The 20,586-nt window shown below is 38.0% G+C and overlaps 1 protein-coding gene across 4 annotated transcripts in view; it reads left to right on the top strand.

Annotated features, from left to right (window-relative positions):
* UBE2K (ubiquitin conjugating enzyme E2 K) overlaps nucleotides 1-20,586 on the top strand; it is a 49,842-nt gene that overhangs the window by 12,417 nt on the left and 16,839 nt on the right. For 3 of the 4 annotated variants that reach the window (XM_086463892.1, XM_086463890.1, XM_086463889.1), the window contains exons 2-3: nucleotides 14,308-14,401; nucleotides 19,737-19,795. The exons of the other annotated variant lie outside the window; for it this stretch is intronic. In XM_086463892.1, the coding sequence (XP_086320018.1) occupies nucleotides 14,308-14,401; nucleotides 19,737-19,795 (153 nt within the window). The remainder of the gene's footprint in view (nucleotides 1-14,307; nucleotides 14,402-19,736; nucleotides 19,796-20,586) is intronic. 4 annotated transcript variants of the gene reach the window in all.

Raw genomic sequence — 20,586 nt, 5'->3', positions numbered from 1 at the left:
AATTGAAGAATTTTAAAGCAGACTGTTGCTTTTTAGTTCAGAGGTTTCCACTATTGTAAGACAATAATGAATTCTCTTCAAATCAGAGCCTGGGTTTTTCTGGTAGATGCAAAGCTGTCAGGGTTTTTAGGTTGAAAAAGTTCTGGGGTGGAACCCTGAAGGTAGAACAAATGAGATCCATAATGCTTCTTTAAGCTGTATTTCTCTGAAATGTTAAGATCATCTTAATTTTAAAATAGTTGTTTGAAATCCTTTGTACAATGCCAAAAAGAATTTTGTCTACTGTGTATTTTCAGCCATGCCTATGATTTTAGGCAAGACAAGGTTTAGACCCGTTGCCTATAATTATATAAAAACGATACTGAACTGTAATTACTCTGCATCTTTGTGGTTTTTTTTTAATTCTGTCTATGGTGTATTTGGTTATATCTTCCAGTTTGTAGTGGGAAATAATGCAGAATGGATCTGTAGGTCTTTGCCTTCAAGTGATTTTGTCCATAAGTCACTTTTAACTAAAGTCAAATCATTTTCAACTAAGGAATAGTTGGCTCAAATCAAAATGCATTTACTAGGAAGTTTTAAGAAAACTGCTTATTATTCTCAGTTCTAAGGTGATCTTTCTGAATTGTTGGTTTGCTTGGACTTTTATGGCTGTTTGTCTGAACCATGCAGCTGTTTTTCAAGTTCTACAAATGTAATACCATTGCCCTTTTAAGATCAGTATTACATAGCTACTAATAAGCACTGCTATTATGAATATTACTTATATGTTAAGTATTTTGAATCACACATTTAATGTTAGTGACAATATGACTACAAATTGGCCAAGTATTGGTAGTTGGAGTATTTGTGCAGGGAAGGCAAGATCTGTGGTTCATTCTTGTGTTCAGTTAATGGCATTTTTTCAGGTTAACATGTATCCACTTGAGTCCAGATTTCTAGTGAATGGTCTGCATATCAGTAAGCAGAATCCTGGGGAGTAAGTGGAAAACAGGAAAAAAACCCTTGGTCTCCATTGGAGTCAGACTCATTTGGGTGTCTTTGGTAATATCTTAAAAAAACGAGGAAAGAGAGCAGTCATGGATTACAGGGCTGGGTTAGTCAGTTTAGGATGAGGGGTTAGGCTGCAGCTACTAGATGGTACTTTCTGACCACAACTCTTTGTGGACCTAAGGGATAGTAGGCATTAGCCAATCCTTTGACCTTCTCAGTCTCCCATTCATTCTTCTGTGCTTGTTTCCAGGAGTTTGGCTTTAATAGGAAAGAAGTGTACGAGTCCGAAGGTTAGTTTGCTTTACTCAGTATGAAATTTAAATAAAGTTAACATTTTATCATAGTAAACTTGTGTAACTGTAAACTGCAAGAAAGTGCTGGTTAGCAGTCCAGTCCTGAGTTGTTTAATGGTCTTTCAGCTGCGTTAAACTAGTGCAAGTACTTAGTGTAGTTATTTAATTATTCACCTGTTAAATGTTTTCTGGCTTGTTTCATAATCCTAGTAAGAATTGTTGTCATTACTGTACTTCATCACTTTTACACTAATAATTGCTGCTGATATTAAATTGAGAAAAAGCTTTTGGTTAAACTTTATTGTTAATATGCAGGCTACCTTTTTTGTCTCTGACAAAAGAGGTAAAACTTGGCTGCAATTTAAATAAGGAGAATAAGCAATTTAGTTCTTTTATGGCGGAAGGTGTGCATTTTGAGAAATAGTATTCTGTAAGACACTGTAGGGATGTAGTCCACTTTTGCACTCCTGATTTGCCTAGCATTTTCCCTTCAGATTATATCAGTAATAATATTTGTAGTATTTGAGTTGGGAGCACTTGAATATTCTTGCCATGAGTATTTCGTAAAATAGTATCTGCATAATAAATAAAGTACCTCTATGAGCAGCAAAAATAACCTTCTTTGAGGACCAGATCTGTGTCTGTTATTCTAGTGTGTCATAACGGATTTGTACCAAGGCATGGATTGCTCCTCTCTAGTCTTTGAAGTGTCCACACAGGAGAGCAATGTTGTGACTATCCCTGGCTACCGAAGCAGCTTCGTTCAGCACTTGTGCTTTATTGGACACCATGAAACTCAGTCAGTCGTATGATATAACTCCAATTTGGCTATGCTTATGTCTAAGAGAGCTGGGCTCATACTGTGTGTCATTCTTCTGTTGGAACCCTACTAGGGGGTCCACCTTTATCTGTTGTCACAAGACACGTAGGAAGCTAATAATTTCTATTCATTATTAGCCAGTAAGATCAACAGTTCATTGGGAAAGGAAAGATGATTGTATAAGTCTAGTTACTTTAGAAAATCAAGGTTTGAAGTGATGTGCCTTCAGATTCTAAAATACGTTTGTACAGTTTTATGAAGGAGGGGAGGGGAAAAAACCAAACCCACAAATGCTTTTGTCCGTGTTTTACTTAAATAGGTAGTTTAGTTCAAACCAAATATGCATTGCTTTTTATTTTTAGCTGAAAGTGAACTGTGAGAAAATCTGTTCAAGTTTTTGCTGTGTTAGGATGTGTTTTAGTACAGGAGGCTATTGTGAAGTAAAGTAGCATATACAAATGGAAATCATGGTAGCTGTGTTGTTTTTCCTTTCTGGAAGCTCTTAGAGCCTTCACAGTGTTTAGGTAAGCCCTCCCACTTTGGAATAAGGGTGTCCATATGGGAAGCTAGTACAGAAAAACTGTTCTGAGCTATTTCTGCAAGTCTTCAGGCTCTGGGACTGTGAGTGAATTACCGTAATCAATTTAAAGTGAGCGAATCCTGCGATTCCTCTGTATGTAGAATTACTAGCAACCTAAGTAGGGTAGACTTACAGAATTGGCTGCAGAATCTGCTTATAGAATGACTAATTCAAAGTATGGTTCAAACTGATTATTAAAGCATACTTTATCTGCAGGGTTTTTCAGTTGTTTTGCATCAAAGACAGAACTGTGCATAAAAGATAAGGAAAATGCATCTTGCATCCTGCAAACCTGTTTGCTCATTTAGGCTTTCCTGAATGGGGTTATCCAGAACAGGAGTCCCTTGCGCTGTGCCCATTCTGATGTTGAGTTTCTCAGCGGCACTCAGATTAAGTTTGGGCAACTTCTGCCCATGATTAATGCTCCTAGGGACTGTAAATATCTTGCATAGCCAGACACAGCCTATGGTGTGTAGGGGCCCTTACACCAGTACAGGAGTGTAAGTATGCTTTTAGGTATACAGCTTTCACGGCATAGCTTTACCAGTTTAACCACGCTGTCCCTTAGTGAGACAAGGAATGAATGTATAACTGCACTTAGGGCTTATGCCAGCATAGCTGTTCAGTTAAACCTCTGCATGTCCGTGACTGGTGCAGCGATTTTGTCAGAAATAGTTTAGACGCTAGAGCTGAAGCTGTAAAATTCTTTGAAGTTGTCCTAAGGCAGTGCCAAGCAGCAGTGTCACGTTCCTCCTGCAGCCTGGTCTCCTCTTCCCACTTTTGTGCAGCTTCTCTTGCTTGAAATGTTTTGTGGTGAATCAAATCAGGGAGCTGGGTTAAAATGAAAGAAGTTTCTTACTAAGATAGTTTTAATTCAGGTATTTTGCTGTGCAGTTGTATGAACACTTGTGCAAAATCCTGCCCCCTCTTTTTCAGTTGTTTTACATCAAAGACAGAACCTGGCTCTACCAGAACCAGGAGGACAGTAGGACCTTGGCGGCTGTTAGACTGGCTTAAATTGCCGTGGAAGTATAGTCTCTTATGTTTTTTGGTAGAGTGATGTTTTAACAGCTGAATGTTAACAAGAATAGGTATTTAGGTACCTTAAAAAAAGTTTTGCTAAAACTTGTTGATGCTTCAGGTCTAACTCTTGCCAAATGAAGATGTTTTTAGTATTTGAGATGTTTTGTGTTCTGACAGGAAAAATGAAAATCCCTGCCAGTATATAGTTCTTGTATGTGGACGCATGTAATAATAAGAATTTGAAGATGGGCACAGGTTTAGTCTCTTGTTAAGACATTTTATTAACGAATCTTATCAAGATGCATTTGATAAGTAAAACTGTGATAAATATGAAAATTCTAATCTGTTACCAGTACTACAGAATTCACACAGTATTCCTATTTGTAGCTCCTTAGATATATTAAAGTACAAGTTATATATTAGTAACATAGTATATTGTTCAGTAAATGGAAAAAAAAAGTATGCAAAAATGATCTCGCATATTTTTACTAAAACAGGCATAACTCTAGAAAATACATGTGAATACAGTGAGATGAAATAGAATGTGAAATGTGAAAGAACTTCAAGTCCAGAATTGATAGTAGGGTCAAAGAATGCGGGAGCGTTTTAAGAAAAGGCATTTCTTTGTATTGACCTTTTCTTAACTAGGAAAGCTGCTCTTTAATGTGCTTCAAACAGACTTGTTTCCTCTCTTCTCCTTGCCCTGCCCCAAACATTTGGTTGTTTCACAGATGAGTGTGGCTCTGTGCTTTGAAGGTCAGCAAGAGCACTCTCTGAGAATGTAAATGTGATCTGCTGATCTCGACTGATAGTGCAGTGCCTGTACTTCATAGCCCTGGCTGTGGTAATTGTGTGGCATTCCTGCTTCTCTTAAAAATAACAAGCTCAAGCTCTGGAGCTACACTAGTTTCTGGCTTTTAATCTGGAGTGAGACTGAAGGAATGCTTCCAAAGTATTGAACTATGCCCTATTTGCTAGCTCTTTGTGACAGGGTAGAGTGGGGAGAATCAACAATTTTAGACCTCAATAGTTTTGAAGTTGAATTTGCCATTTTGCTGCAGGACAGTGTCCTGTATTTTGCTTCCTAGTAGAATGATATATCCTGCCTTTTTGTTGTTTTCCCATATCTTGCAAAAGAGGGAGCTAAGCGGATGCAATTTACTTATCCTGAGCTACTTTGGGGTAGCAAAGGGTTAAGAAGGTAGAGTGTTGGTTTGAAAAGAAAAGGCCGGGGGATGAGAGGAGAGGCTGGTAGCTGTCTTAGAGGGCAGCCCAAGAGGTGAGCTTTTGTTAGTTGTCTTAGACAGCAGCCCGAGAGGTGAGCTTTTGTTGGGATCCTCCCTTTCTGGCATACCAGTGAAGGGGAGAGAGCGGAATCATTTGGACTAAGTTGAGAGAGTTAATGATACTGTAGCAAAAGAGATAATAATGTGGCAATTGTGGCAAAACAAAATTAATTTGAATATTTATCCACAGATTTGCAGGCCAAGTGCCAGGTCCTGCACCTGGGCTGGGGCAATCCCAAACACAAATACGGGTTGGGTGATGAGTGGATCAAGAGCAGCCCTGGGGAGAAGGACTTGGGGTGCTGGTGGATGAAAAACTGAGTATGACCCAGCAATGTGCGCTCAGAGCCCAGAAAGCCAGTCGCATCCTGGGCTGCATCAAAAGAAGCGTGGCCAGCAGGTTGAGGGAGGGGATTCTCCCCCTCTGCTCCGCTCTGGTGAGACCCCACCTGCAGTACTGCGTCCAGCTCTGAGGCCCCCAGCACAAGACAGACGTGGACCTGCTGAAGCAGGTCCAGAGGAGGGCCATGAAGGTGATATGGGGGCCGGAGCACCTCCCCTGTGAGGACAGGCTGAGAGAGCTGGGATTGTTCAGCCTGGAGAAGAGACTGCTCCGAGGAGACCTTCTAGCAGCCTTCCAGTACTTAAAGAGGGTCTGCAGGAGAGATTGTGAGGGACTCTTGTTCAGGGAGTGTAGCGATAGGATGAGGGGTAACAGTTTCAAACTGAAAGAGGGGAGATTTAGATTAGATATGGGGAAGAAGTTCTTTCCTGTGGGAGGTGGTGAGACACTGACACAAGTTGCCCAGAGAAGCTGTGGCTGCCCCTTCCCTGGCAGTGTTCAAGGCCAGGTTGGATGGGGCTTTGAGCAACCTGGTCTAGTGGAAGGTGTCCCTGCCCATGGCAGGGGGTTTGGAACGAGATGGTCTTGAAGGTCTCTTCCAACCCAAACCATTCTATAATTTGCAAGGTGTTGGTAAATAGGATAAGAATGAACATGGTTTTGTTTTTGAAGTTATTAATTTAAATAATTGTTTGATGGAGTAAACTGCTACTAAAAGGTTGGAGTTTTCTGCTCAATAGTTATGTTGACTCAGCCTTTTGCAAAAATAGCATTATGGATTGCATTATGATAGTCAATCAGATGATCTTTTTCTGTAACTGTCGAGATATGTTTGTGTCAGATTTTGGTGTAAAGTAGGAATGTTGTGGCAGAATGTAAAATGCAAGGAAGGGTAAGAAGAGTTTTATGGGACGTCAGTAGCTTTATAATACCTGTCATGGGTTGAGGCTGGGCCAGCCACTAACGAATGACGGATGCTCTCTGTTAACCCCTCTCCACTCCCAGAAGAGGAAGGGAGAGAGAGCAAGGGAGAGAGACTTATGGGTTGGAAAACTAAAACAGCTTTAATGAAACAATAACAATAAAAGAAAATATTAATAAGAAAATAATGAAATATGTAAAAAACAAATATTGAACCCAACTCCCTGATGACAACGCATCACCACTGGTGCTGCAGAGCTGGCACTGGGGAAGTCCCAGGCTGGACTTGATGGCTGATGGGAACTGGATTCAGGTATACATGGATCAGGATGGAAGTTGGAGTCCTCCTCAGACCTGGCCATGGAAAAAGCTGGCTTAACTCTTGTGAGCCCTCAGCTTTGTACTGAATATGACATGTCTGGGATGGCATATTTAGTTGGTCAGATTTGGGTCACCTGTCCTGTCTGTCCCTCCCCGCAGGTGTGACTTTTTAACTTACTTACACCCCTTTCACTTACAGCACTTCCTGTGGGGCACAGGATTTAGCAATGACCTTGGTTGCTGTAGGAGCAAGTATGAGCAAGAGCCTCTCTGCATCCCATTCCTTGGTATTAACTCTAAACTAATCAATCACTATTGGTACTAGAAGCAGACACTGTTTGGAAAAACATGCTGTTGATTTAAGAAGCACAGTTACTTAGAAGAGACTTGGCTGAAAAGTAAAATCACTGAATGGAGCATTGGTTCTATCTTAGCTCAAACCAGGACAGTACTGGAGGTTAGTTTTGCTAGCATGGTTTCAGACTAGCATGAAATATTTCTTACTTAATTTGGCTTATTAAACATTGATCCTTATAGTGTCAGTATAAAATGTTTGAATGTTCAAAAGTACCTGCTTTACATTTGTAAGTCATAGCTCTATTAAAGAAGTAATTAAACTTTGATTAGATTTTAGGTGGGTTAAAAAGCGTACTGCCGGTTTACCTTGTAGAGGAATCAAACAATAATTTAAAAATTCTCTCTGAAAGATAAATTAAAAAGTAATTTGTTGGTGTTATTGGGAAATAGTGATAGAAAACATTTTATTTTAAATGCACACCCTCCCTCCCAAGCTAGTGGACTTTGTCCTTGGTTGAGAAAGTTTTGGAGAAATTTTTCAAATTTATTCCTTAGTCTTAGTTCAAATCTTGGCATGTATGTTCTTTAGCATTTTTGTCACTTCTTAAAACTTTTCGTTAATGTGTAAGTTGCTAGTCTTAAAGCACTAAATGGTTACAGAGTTTTAATACTTAGCTGCTTTTATTGCAACTAGACTTGTTTGTCTATACACATAATTTATATTGTGTGTCTTTTTGAGTTAGGGTTTTTCTCTTGTTTTTGTTGTTTTTTTTTTTTGTGTGTGGGGGTGGTTTTTTTAATATCCATATGTTTCTAGAGTTTTCTGTGAGTTATTTTCTGTAAATTAACAGGAAATAGTAGTGCTTTATCCAGTATAGAGTATGGAGGAAAATTATGTCCTGAGACCTATAAAATCGCAGGCTACAGATAGTGAATTGCCATATGGAATAGCATGATTTTGTGGGTTGGTTTTGTTTTATACAGTTGTTCAGAGATAACTAGTGGGTTTTAAATTCCAAATTAATTCTGTTTGAAGTAGGGTGTGTTTTGTTTGTGTATGTGTTGTTTTTTGTTTTTATAAATCCTTATTTGCCATCTCAGCATTTATACCTAAAGATATTTGATGTTAATTTTGCACATGGTATCTGAATATGTAAGGTGTGACAGATGCACTTAGAACGTACAAGTAATAATTTGTTTTGACACTACTTTAAGCATGTTACTTTCTTAAAAAGAATAATTGAAGCTATTAATATTGTTAAACATAGTTTCTTTTCCATTTTTGTTCTGACCACAACAGTTTAAAATATAGTATGTATGCTAATGGATACATAGTGGAGCATTTGGCCTGTTACATTTCTTTAGAGTAACTTTATTATGCAGGGATCCAAGGTCTAATGTTAAGATAATGTTATAGAGGAAGACTAGAGCTGGTTGGTTCTAGAATTACCTTATGCAAAATTTCTTTTTTGTATGCCATCATTATCTGGTATTAAGTTTATAATGTGTTTTGTAGCAGTGGTTGACATGGAAGTGCGAGGGATTTTGGGGGGTTTTGGTTTTTTCCTTCCACTTGAGAAGGTTCAATGTAGATGTCAAAAAAACTGCTGCCCATGTAGTTTAAAAAAACAAAAACAAAACAACCCAAAAAACCCTTGAAAACATCATTTTCCTATGTTTTTGTCTAAACCTACCAGTATCTATCTGTACATTGCCAGCTCTGATAATGGGCGGGTTTATGCTGATTACTTGAGGTTACCTTTTTTCTGATAGCCTACTTATCAAAATAACTGTATAATTTGGGGGCTTTTTAGAAAGCATAAAAAATTCTGATGCACTTGTAATTCCTGCCTCTTAAAACAAAAGGCCTTCAGTCTTCAGCAAGTAGACTTATCTCAGGATCAAACTTAGATTTTTTTTATTTTATTTTATTTTATTTTTTTGGTAAATGTAGTAAATAATATTTTGTATGTGGGAAATAAATGTTTAGAACAGTAGTGCAATTTTTATCATCTTTTTTTAATGTGCTCTTGTGGTGTTGATATGTGACAATTTTGTCTTGGTTCTCTGCTTTTTATCTTCTGTGAAGGAAAACTGAGTTTTTAAGAGTGGAGGTACTGGACTAGTGAAGAGGATAATAGGCCATGAAAAACACATAAAAAAAAAAGATTGGTTTGGGTTTTTTTTAAAGGCAGATTGGAGAAGAGAGAAGGAGATGACATGGAAGGCTCAGGAGAAAGGGTGGATTAGTTGCAGAAAGAAGGCAGGCCCCTCTAATGAGGGACTCCTTGTTAAGGCCTGTAGACTATGGTGAATGAGAAGAACAGAAGAGCTTGTTGTCTGCTGAGAGTAGTATTACAAGGTCCAGAGCTGCTCTGAAAGGATTTTAGTAGGAGAGGAGGTGTGATAAAGGCTTCACAGTGGCAAAACTTACTCTTAAAAAGTTTCTGCTGGAGTGGCTTGTGTATTCGAGCAATATCAAGGAAGATACTTAGATATAAAGCTAGACAGTGTAATTTTGGATTTTTTTTTTAAGAGGAGGCAGGCAGAGACCAGTCAAAATATTATTGATCAATAGCTACTGTGATAAATGTGATTGAGTGTCCAGTCTTCTGGAGATGCTCACAGAATGACTTTTCATGAAGGATTGATTCTTTTAGGTTTCTTTTCAGAGATAAGGCTTTTGCAACGGATGAAAGTGCCTTACATGAATCTTGCCCAACTTTTCTGCCTCTTTTTTTTTTTTTTTGTTTAATCTCCACACTTGTGTTCAGTCTCCACAAGGCAGAATAAAATTGAGTAAGCATGACTATAGCAATGCATAAAGAGTCTCAGCAGTTGAGATGGTCTAAAAGGAGACAAATCTTTTTATTAGAGCCCTAGTGTGAAGTGGGGGATGCATTTAAAAAGAAAAAAAGGCTATGCATAATCTGACTAGAATATGAAGGAAAAAATAAAGATGAAGGAATGGCATCATGCTTTATGTAATATGTTGCATTAACACTCCTTTCTGGTGGTGGTTTTTTTTTTTTTGTCAGTCTTGATCAAAATAATTTTGAGATGTGATGATGGGAAGTTCTGCTGGTGGTAGTGTAGGACTTGTAGATTCCTAGAAAAGGATTTCGATGTTGGTGGGGTGTTTTTGTTTTGGTGAGAAATGCTAGTGGGAATTGTGTTGTTACAGAATATAACTTCTTTGAGATTATGGAAATAAAAGCTGCTGGTGATGGCATGGCTCATATTTCAGGAATTGCTAGCTCAGTGATTTAGTTACCAAATTGTTACTGAATCAACACAACATGATGCTATTTTAGACTTGGTATGGAAGCATAATGAGGTCTTTGTAGAAGAACTGCTTCTTAAAAAATGAACTTGTGTTGTGAGATCACAAGTTGATCCATAAATTCCGTGTTAAGATTGTCAGTGTCAGAGGCATGCTTTTGGAGAACTCTGCTCTTGGTAATATTTTAGAGGCAGTTCAGATGATTACGGTGGAGGCCAGGGGTTTATTATGTTAGAGCTGCTAAAATTCAGTAATTTTATCCTATTTGATCCTCATTAAGGGGAAATATTGTAGGAAAACACTCCAGATTTAATTGGATGAATAATCACTTCAGTACACTTAAATATGCTTCAGGGATGAAGGAAAAAGCAAGAATTGGCAAGGTCAAGCTGAGTTGCACCTTGAAAAGCCTGTTGGAATAGCATAAAAAAGGTTCTTCAGCTACGTAAATAAAAAAATGCATTTCTTATGTGGAAGACATAGTAGAATTTAAGCATGATGCCAAAATTAAATTAATCCTTACACTGAAAGAGTGTAATACAGCCTGCCATTTTTCCTCAAGGTTTTGTGCAAAGGAGATAAGGGTATGGAAATGTCTACAGCTGTAGTAATAAAAGCGGACATCTCCAATGGGGGAACCAGGGTCAATGACTCTTGCAAGAAACTGAGCTTAGCAATAGGGGGTGGGGGTGTGTGTGTTACCGAATTTGTGGAGTCAGGAAGGATTTGTTGTGAAAAACAGCTAGTGTGATATTAATTGAAATCAAATATGAAGGTTTAGGGAGGAATAACCCCATGTACCAGTGCAGGTTAGGGGTTGACCTGCTTGAGAGTAGCTCAGCAGAGAGGCACCTGGGAGTTTTGGTGGATAACAGTATCACCATGAGCCAGTAATGTGCCCGTGTGACCAAGAAGGCCAACGGCATCCTGGGGTACATTAAGAAGACTGTGGCCAACAGGTCGAGGGAGGTTATCCTCCCACTCTACTCTGCACTGGTAAGGCCACACCTGGAGTACTATGTCCAGTTCTGGGCCCCCCAGTTCAAGAAGGACAAGGAGCTGCTGGAGAGAGTCCAGCAGAGGGCTACGAAGATGATTAGGGGGCTAGAGCATCTCTTCTATGAAGAAGGGCTGAGAGACCTGGGGCTCTTTAGCCTGGAGAAGAGAAGACTGAGAAGGGATCTTATCAACACTTATGAATATCTAAATGGTGTATGTCAAGAGGATGGGACCAGACTCTTCTCAGTGGTGCCCAGTGACAGGACAAGGGGCAACGGGCACAATCTGGAACACAGGAAGTTCGGCTTGAACATGGGAGGAACTTCTTTACTCTGAGGGTGACAGAGCACTGGAACAGGCTGCCCAGGGAGGTTGTGGAGTCTCCTTCCCTGGAGATACTCAAAACTGGATGTGTTCCTGTGTGACCTCCTCTAGGCTAACCTGCTTTGGTGAGGGAGTTGGACCAGATGATCTCCAGAGGTCCCTTCCAACTCCTACCATTCTGTGATTCTGTAAATATCCAGGCTGCTAGAGCAGTGTGCAGGACACTGAAGAAAAGTAAAACGCTAAGTAGAAAATTAAGCAAGCTACAGCATGGGTTAACCATAGGTTGTGCCACTGAAATTCATTTGTTTTGCTATTGCTTCAGTCCTCAAGATGGAAAGTCACGGGCTTACTTGTAAAGAACAAGAACTCTTGCTGTCAGCTTGGAGCCTACCAGAAGCTGACAGCTTACTAGTGGACAGAGGGAAAGCAGGAGAACCTGAATAGACCTCAGAATCACTTCATTACCTGAGCAGGTAGTTTTGGTGACTCGTTAACTATATTGGTTATTTAAACCAATGTGCTGCTTTGTGAACTAAGAGGTAATGAGTACTTCTGAGAAAGCACAGTGCAGTGACTGAAGAGGACAAAAACTTCGATAGGAAGCCTTGCTGGGACTCCGTCACTTGATCCGAGCCTCGTGTCATGCTGCCACAGAAGAAGGCAAATTTGATCTTAGGTTATGCTGGTTGTGATGTATTTTCAGTGAGTGCAACAGAATGTTCATGGCACTGATCTTGAGACTTCATCTACTTGTGTTTATGTAGGGCTATTTAGGTGATCATGGGACAAGAGTGGAGAAATTAGAAAGAAAAAAAATCAGTATGGCGAGGTTAAAACTTCAGCTTGTTTAGAGCAAAATTAAGGCTGAAAAAGGAATTCAGTATAAATACCATTTAATTTGCGAGGGGAATAAATACGAGACTCAAAAACTTGTTGAAGCTAGGAAACAGTGCTTTCACAGGTGGGCGTAAATAGATTATGACTTAACCTAAATTGTAGTTCAGAAAGCTTTTAACAATTGTGAGATGTGGAATGAGCTGCCAGTTGGGATAGTGAGAGCAAAAAACTTAAGGTGGGGGTAGGAAAGCATGCAAGAGGAATGTGTTGTCTATGATTGAGTTTGGATTCAGAGAGGGAGTTTCTTTCAGTGCCTGGCTGTTCAGGAGAGCTGTCTTGTGGGACAGTCTGTCTGCTGCTCAGTATTATGGAAACAAAGCTTTGAAAGAAAACAGTTTAGGTTGCTCTCTGGTCAGGCAACTTACATGAACAGTAGCAGAAAAGAAAATAAATCTAAAATATGTTTAAAAACATAATTTTCATCAGTTCTGTTAATAGCTTCCTTTCTCTGGTGTCTTAGGTAAGGTCATGAAAGACAATGCAAGATCTGATGTTAAGCTTAAAACAAAAAGCTAGTTATAGATATAAATTAGTTTATAGATACAAATTAGTAAATCAGAACCATTATGTTTAGTATTTAACTGGCTTTTGATTTTGGAGGTGCGTGGTGTGTTCTTTATTTGTAGCATGGTTGGATCTTTTTTTTGAAGTGCAATACTTTGCCTCAACCTACAGTTTCAGGTGCTGCTTTGTGTTTCACCCAAGTTTTAAAGACAAATGCGTGCAACTGTAGTTGTAAAAAGCTCCCAAATCACTGTTGGATTAATTAGTGAAACTTTTAATTAGGGTGTTTTGCATGATGAAACTTTTACTTAAACTTTGATTTTTCTTTGTATCTATGAGCATCTCTGGTCAAAAGACCACCGTCTTTGGTGAGGGAGACTGAATCTATAGAACATTTACAGGAAGGAAATAGAGGTAATCTCCCACCTGTTGTTAGTGAATTCTGCATCCTTAATGGTTCACATCCTTGGTAGATCCAAGAACCAGTTGATGGCAACCATGGGTTTAAACCCCAACAAAACCAGAACATCGAATTCAGTAAGCATGGTGTACAGAATTAGCAGAATGGACAAATCTGTAGTTACTTACCTCTAAAAATTTAATGATGTATCTTTCTAAAAGGAGATTTTGCTTTGTATCCCTGAAGAAAGTTACTGGCTGGATGATTTGTGTGAATTTCACTAACACTGCTCTCTGGAAAGCAAAGTCAATGGAATGAGTAGCTCTGGCTAAACACTTCTGAGAATCGGTTTCTGGGAAACATATGAGTGTTTTGGTATCAAAATACAGTGTTTTTTATTTTGTAGGCAAGTTGATGTGGGGTGTGAAAATGTTGAGGAGGTGACAGTGAAATTTGAGCATATAAATAAATTGTACCTTACACCTAAGTATTAAACATAAACATCATCTTAAGCAAGACTACAGTATTCTGTTTAGGTCATCGTAGTGCTTAAAAATAGTGAGCACTCCATTTTGGGAAGTCTTTCTATATTCCAGTGAAAGTGACAATTATGTCTATTATTAATTATATTGCTCTAAACACGAAAAAAACCAATGTGTAACTCTGTCAATTTAATTTTATAGTTTAAGATATGTAGAATTAATGGCTGATTTGAAAGATCGCAGTCTTTTTAAAATATAATCAGCTTAAAAATATAGCTTTGGATATTATTGCTGGTTTTTTTGCTTGTTTCAGTAATAGTATAAATAATATTACTGAAATTTCTAATGTTTCACGATAGTCTATTTTGGTGAAGTAAAACTCCATCTGGAAGATAGCTATTCACTTCAGGTTACTATTTTTGACTTTATATATATTTTTTAAAAATGCTATTCTAAAAATTTAAAATACCATATTTTGGAGAAAATCTGTATGTCAAATGCTTACTTATAATTCTTTGTTTCTCTGTTTATTTTTAAGACGAGCAAAAATCAAATTAAAGTAGATCTTGTAGATGAGAATTTTACAGAATTAAGAGGAGAAATAGCAGGACCTCCGGACACACCATATGAAGGCAAGTAATGTTTTTGTGTATGCAATCATTGTGCACTTCAAATCATGTGTCTTGAGATGCTTTGTTTGTAAAATTAATTTGCAGCATAAAAATGGAGAGCTATGTGTTTTAAAATAGTCTGTTTTTTTTCTAAATACAAATTTTAAGCTTGAAAAATATTTCAGTTCAACTTCTGTGTTGCCTGAAGACAGATCTGTTCTACAGTAGGATAGACTATCCCATATCAAAGGTTAGTTTACAGGTATAAGCTGTGCAGTGTAACTGGTAGAATTCTGACTTCTAGTTGTTTACTGTCTTGACAGTTAAAGCTCCTTAGCCATGACGCATCAAGAAACTGAGCTTCAGAATCTAATGTAACTGTACATGTATTTCTGTGATCTAACATGGTGGTCAGTCAAAAAAAAAATGTTACATTTTTCTGTCTCAGGGAGAGATGCCATTTCAAGTTAAATTTGGAATTAATCTCAGGCATCCATGGGTCCCAATACTTAATTTATACTGGAGTGAAGGACTCTATAGTAGAACTTCATGTCTACAGCTCTCCAAATATTACACCTTATTGACTTCCATGTTTCTAAAAGCTGGTATCAGTAATTGTGCATCTCTTACATCTGGAAAAAAGCAAGATAACTTACTACATACAGAAGCTTTAATAGAAGACAACATAGCATGCTTAATCGGATACAAAATCACTCAGTAATGCTGGTCCTTGTAAACTTTCTGTTTGTGTATAATATATATGGAGCTGGCAGATACACCTTCTATTAAAGTTCCTTGATGATAAATGAGGATTTTTTGTTTTAAATATTTACTTTGTTAAAAAGCATATTTGGCTATTTTAATGGTGTTTTATTCAGATTTTCCATGCCAGGTATCGACTTTGATTTGAATTTGAACTTACAGTTTGGGGAAAAAAAAAAAAAAAAAGTCTCAAGGAATGTTACAGGCAAATAAATTGTTTTGTTGGAAGTGAAAACAATTTTCCAAGTTTTCAGATGCTCTCATTGCTGCATACCTTGAAGTTAAGTGTGGGACTTCAGCACTGTCCAGAGATCAGACATGTGCCGTTTGTCATTATTTTGAAAAATAAATTCTCATCAAATGTGGAAAATATCTGAAAATTGTTGTGTAGGTATCGGTGTATAAGCACTCAAAAGCATTAGTGGCTGCTGATGCAAATCTGGTTGTTACGTCTTCACTAAGGAGGACATCCCTTGTAATTGCTTCTCTGGGCTAGGAGCTGCAGGTGCAGCACCCCTGGACTTCAGAGCAAGGAGAGAGGCTCCCCAGTGCCCTCAGTGCCCCACTGGGGCCCAGGGCAGGTAAAGGATGAGGAAACAGCCTAACAGAGGTTGACACTGGAGAATATTGGGCAGGGGTAGAAGGTGTCAGAAGCTGAGGAGAAAAGAAATGAGCCTGGAAGGGAGAAAGTAGAAAAGTAGAAGCATCTGTAATGGTAAGGATGCTCACCTCCAGAACTTGAGTCTCAGAGTTCCTCTGGTGTCTAGCAAATAATGGCTGTTTCCCCCATCCCTCGCTTCCCCCATGTCTCTCTCTCCTCCTCTCATCATCTTGACAGAAGATAATGTCTGGAGAGAAGACAATTTCTTCTGGTTATAACATATGCCTTCAATTTAAAAGCAAAACTGTGCTGTGGTCCTAAAATACATGGTCGTGCTGGCAACCTATATGGGAGTGAATCATTCTGTTTAATGTAATAGTTCTTTTGCAAATATAGTTGGTCTTGTAAAAGTAAGTCTTACATACAGATGTTAAGATGTCACAAAATTTAGTAATTGGGTGTTAGGAAACATTTGGATGGGGGGGGGATATGTTGTTTTGGGGATTTTTGGTGTTTGTTTTTTTCCATTCAAACAAAATTAATCCTCTCGGGTGAGTTGGTTTGTTATGGCTTGCCGTTTTTTTTTTTTTCCTCCAGGTCAGCATTATCTCAGCATATAAAATGGACCTTTTTTGGAGACTATATTGAGAATTATTTGAAATGAAAGATGTATTCATGTGTCACAAAAGTTAAAAACTGTATAGTGGCTCATGAAGAGGGTAAAGAAGACTGGAATGCCTGTCCACAGAACTGCGTTCTGTGTGATGCCAGATAATTCAGCTAGACCAAAATTTCAAAAGCTAAGCACTGCGTATTCACATGTTCAGCCTATCTTGCTAATGAAAATCAGCAATATATTTAGTGTGGAATTTGTTGACGTGAAATGTGTGCAAGCATACTTACATACATATGAGTACATTTAATGATGAGGATATAGTAAATATCCCTTTTGGGGGGCTAAAACTATTATGTATTCTGGCAGGGATCTCATGGAAAGGTAATATGATCTTATACTTACTTTAATGTAGAAGGAATATGCACCAAGGAGCAAAATTAAAGTTACCAGCAGCCCAATTTATGGCATTTCCTGACACTTGAGCAATTTCCTTTGGAACATTAGTATTTCTGTAACATAGTTTTATGCATCCATTCCCTTACGTAATTAGAAGGGCTTGCCAGTGTGCGTAGCTTACATTTTATGACTAGCGCAGTAATGCGTGCTGCGTGATTACCGACTGATCTTCTTTTGCGTATAGTCTGAACAATGACACAGCAAGAAGTGCTTTATGAAGAAAAGCTAATTAATGCAGTAGTTCAGGTTGGGCAATTCCGTGATACAGGAGGGAATTCTGGGACCATTGTGAAGTGAAAGAAGGTAATATTTATTGTTGACCGCAGTTGGTGAGGTAGCTGAAAACAAACTGCTGCTGTGAAATTCTTTTGTAGGCACACGTGTATGACTGAGGAAGAATGCCATCTATTGACAAATTTTACAGCTTTTAGTTTTCTGTCAGTAGTGTTAACTCATATTGATCAATTACCAGAATATTGCAAGGCACAACTTCAGTTGAAACATGTTCGCATCCCACGTTAAAACGTGTACATTTGGGGAGAGGACCTTTGAAAGTCTAGATTAATTGCTGGTGGATTTTACTTGATTCAAGAGCTTTTCAATAGATAAGTTGGGTGGGATTTGTTTTGTTTTGGTGTTTTTGTGGGGTTTTTTTTAAACCCTGTGTAACCATGGTATTAATTTCAAGCCATGTTCGCATGTGAGCCACAGTAACTGCAAAATTTATAGTAGGATATTTCTTCAAGGAAAATAGCTAAACCTGGCTCTAACTCCATTGTGAGACATAGGCTCCAGTGGGAGTACAGAAGGAATATTATGCCATTACTGTTTAATTTGATCTCAAATGTTAGCTAGCTATGAAAAAGTCATTCATTTGCATACTTCTTTTAAAAAAAAATTCTGCAGGAACATTGGCGTGCAGAAGTTAGTATGTTAGCTGCTTGAATTTTAAATGTAGTAAGGAAATTAATATCCAGATTTGTTCAGTTTAAGTCTTTAAGCCTGTATTTTTAGCTGTGAACTTCAGTGCACACCACCAATACTGTATAAGCATAACTACCGACTCATTAGTCCCTGCAGTTTTAAAATATGGACTTCTACATTCCAGGTAGAAACAATTAGTGGCTGAATAGCCTGTTAGGCAGAAGGCTGTAATAGGCTGTCTTTTAAAGGCAAGTTTTAATGATAAGCAGAAGAAATGGTAGTACCTAAGGATAAGTTTTATATTACCTTACAAAATGGTGTGGCAGTAAAATCATATAGGGACTGAGAAAGTTTTGCAGTCCAGGAGCAGTGTAATTTTCTGTTTCTTAGAAGAAATTGCTGCTGAATTATGCTTCAATTCAGACAAAAGGAAGAGCAAACTTATTTAAGGTCTGTTGTTGATGTAAGTGTCTTCAAAATTATTTTGCCTGTGCTGTCCTGTAAGCAGACAAGCAATCAACTTAGACATTAACTACTATAATTTTGGCTTTATTTGCCTTTCTTCTGCATTTTCTGTTAAATCTTCTCAAGTTATCATAGTGTTAAGTGAGAAGAACCAGCTGTAGAAAGTAGTGTAAAATACTAAACTGATACTAACCGGTGTCAGGTGTAGTGTATTAGACTGAATTACATTTTACAAGTGAGAGGTGTAAGTAGCTGCTAACACGCATTTTGGCACAGATAAAAGGGTGCCATAGATGATAACTGTTGAGTTATTCAAACTATTCCTTTGAGGTTTCTTTCCTGCGTGTGGATCTTGCTGCCTATATTGAGATCACTACTTGAGAACTGGTTTTGTGTAGAGTCATTTGCAGCAGAGTCAATTGCTCTTGAAATCCCAAAGGAAATAGATTGCAGATACTTCAATTCGGGGAAGTTTATAAATTGTAACAAAGTGTGTTGAGGGAGGGGAAATATTTCTGAAAGAACAGCAGTAGAGGAGCAAAAAGTTCCAAGTGAGAAGTGCTTACAGTTTCTGTAAAAACTAAATGTCTGAATTGGTCTATGTGTTTTGTTATACTCTGTTCTTTCTGTCATTTAACTGCTGCCTGGCAAATGATCTTCAACGAGCAGGCAGAGATAGTTTGAGGTTGCTCCAGAAGACCTAAGTATTGGTAGCGAACTTGAATGTTATCAGAACTGTAATTGAAATAGACATAGGTAATGATACTGTAACAGGGAGAGAAAGATGAGAAATGTTTAGAAAAGGGCAGTAGAAGCTGGTTCTGTTCACCAAGCTCATACTAACCTTTCTTGCATGCTGTAATCCTGCAAACTCTATTAATAGTACTAGTGTGTCAGAGCATTTGCAGAATTGGAATAGAAGTAAATACTTCAAACAGTGGTGTAGAACATAGTGGAAGTAACATTGGAGCCTCCTTTTTTTTTTTTTCCACCAAGTGTTAGAGCTTTTCTTAAATGGCTTAGTCAAAGGTTCTTTAGTTCCAGAAAGTTTAAATACAGTTAATTTCAGATGTGTTTCAGTCAGTTAATTTCAGGAAGAAATTGACATGAGGTATCAGAAAAGAGTCAAAATAGTGTAATAACCCATGTTCAGCCTGAATGTTCCTGTGGCCTATTGTTTAATCTGTTTGGGGAATATTTGGTTCATATTTTGGTGTATTTTACTGAAATAGAGCATGGAAAATACAACATCAGAAACGAGAAACTATAGGAGAACGTATGCATTAAATATATCGAAGAAATATGGATTAGGATTTGCATAAGCAAATATGACTTTTATTAGATTGACTTTCTGTGCATTTATTTATAAAATGTGTGAAATTTAGAAGTATCTTATAGCTAATACTTCTGAGTAAATTTGCATTACTTGAAAAACCTGTCCATTTAGAAATGTTAAGCTTTATTGTCATGAAAGCTTAAGCTTGAGTAATGTTGTTTTGTTTTGATTTCTAACTTGTTCTTGTCTTTTGCAGGTGGAAGGTATCAACTAGAGATAAAAATTCCAGAAACATATCCATTTAATCCTCCTAAGGTACTGTAAACACTGTTTTGGATAATTTGGCTAACAAGTTGGTTTTGAGTATTATTTATTTGCTTGTGTATGTAGTCTCTTTGTAGTACCCATCTTCTGGTTGTTTTTTTTTTTTTTTTTCTTATTCTCCTCTAGACAGGCATTGGAGCTGTCATCTTTATGTAGAAATAATGCAGGATGTGTAGCTGTATCCAATCAGAAGTACACTCTGATTATTCCTTCGAGTACAAACTGGCAAATTCTGGGGCAGAGCTTGTACCTTATTATTGGCTCTCATGTAATTTCTTTTTGGCAAGATAAATAGCATTTTCAGATGGTTTTACTTCTGTATGGTTATCTTCCCTCCCCCTCAGTGTTCCTGAAGAAATGCTGTAATAGATAATTATTGATTCTTTGAATTTCTTGGGCTCCATAAGTTCTATTTAGTAGAGTCTTCAGTCTAACCTACCAAGTTTCTAGTAATAATTAAATAGGGAGGTGTACAGTTGTGTGACTTGGAAGAACCGGTGGAGAAATATGATCTGTCTGTTGAAGAAATGCATAAAATGTGCACATGGATGAGAGACAAGAGAAATGACTGTGATAAAATCACTCGTACATTTTTCACAACTTAGCAGCCTTTCAACTTTACTATATCTTTGTAGCACTTCAAATTTGTGATTCTGCTTCCCTCCTAATGGCTCAATCTGAGTAGTGTTCTCCCCAGCCACGTGCAGCTGCAACTGTGTATTCCTGTACTCTGATTTGGTCCCTTCTTCAGTGGCTTCTGATGAATCAGCACGAGTCCTGAG

This window comes from Leptosomus discolor, chromosome 4 (assembly GCF_034619465.1).
Source record: "Leptosomus discolor isolate bLepDis1 chromosome 4, bLepDis1.hap2, whole genome shotgun sequence".
NCBI lineage: Eukaryota > Metazoa > Chordata > Aves > Leptosomiformes > Leptosomidae > Leptosomus > Leptosomus discolor.
This window is presented reverse-complemented; position numbering and strand designations above follow the sequence as displayed.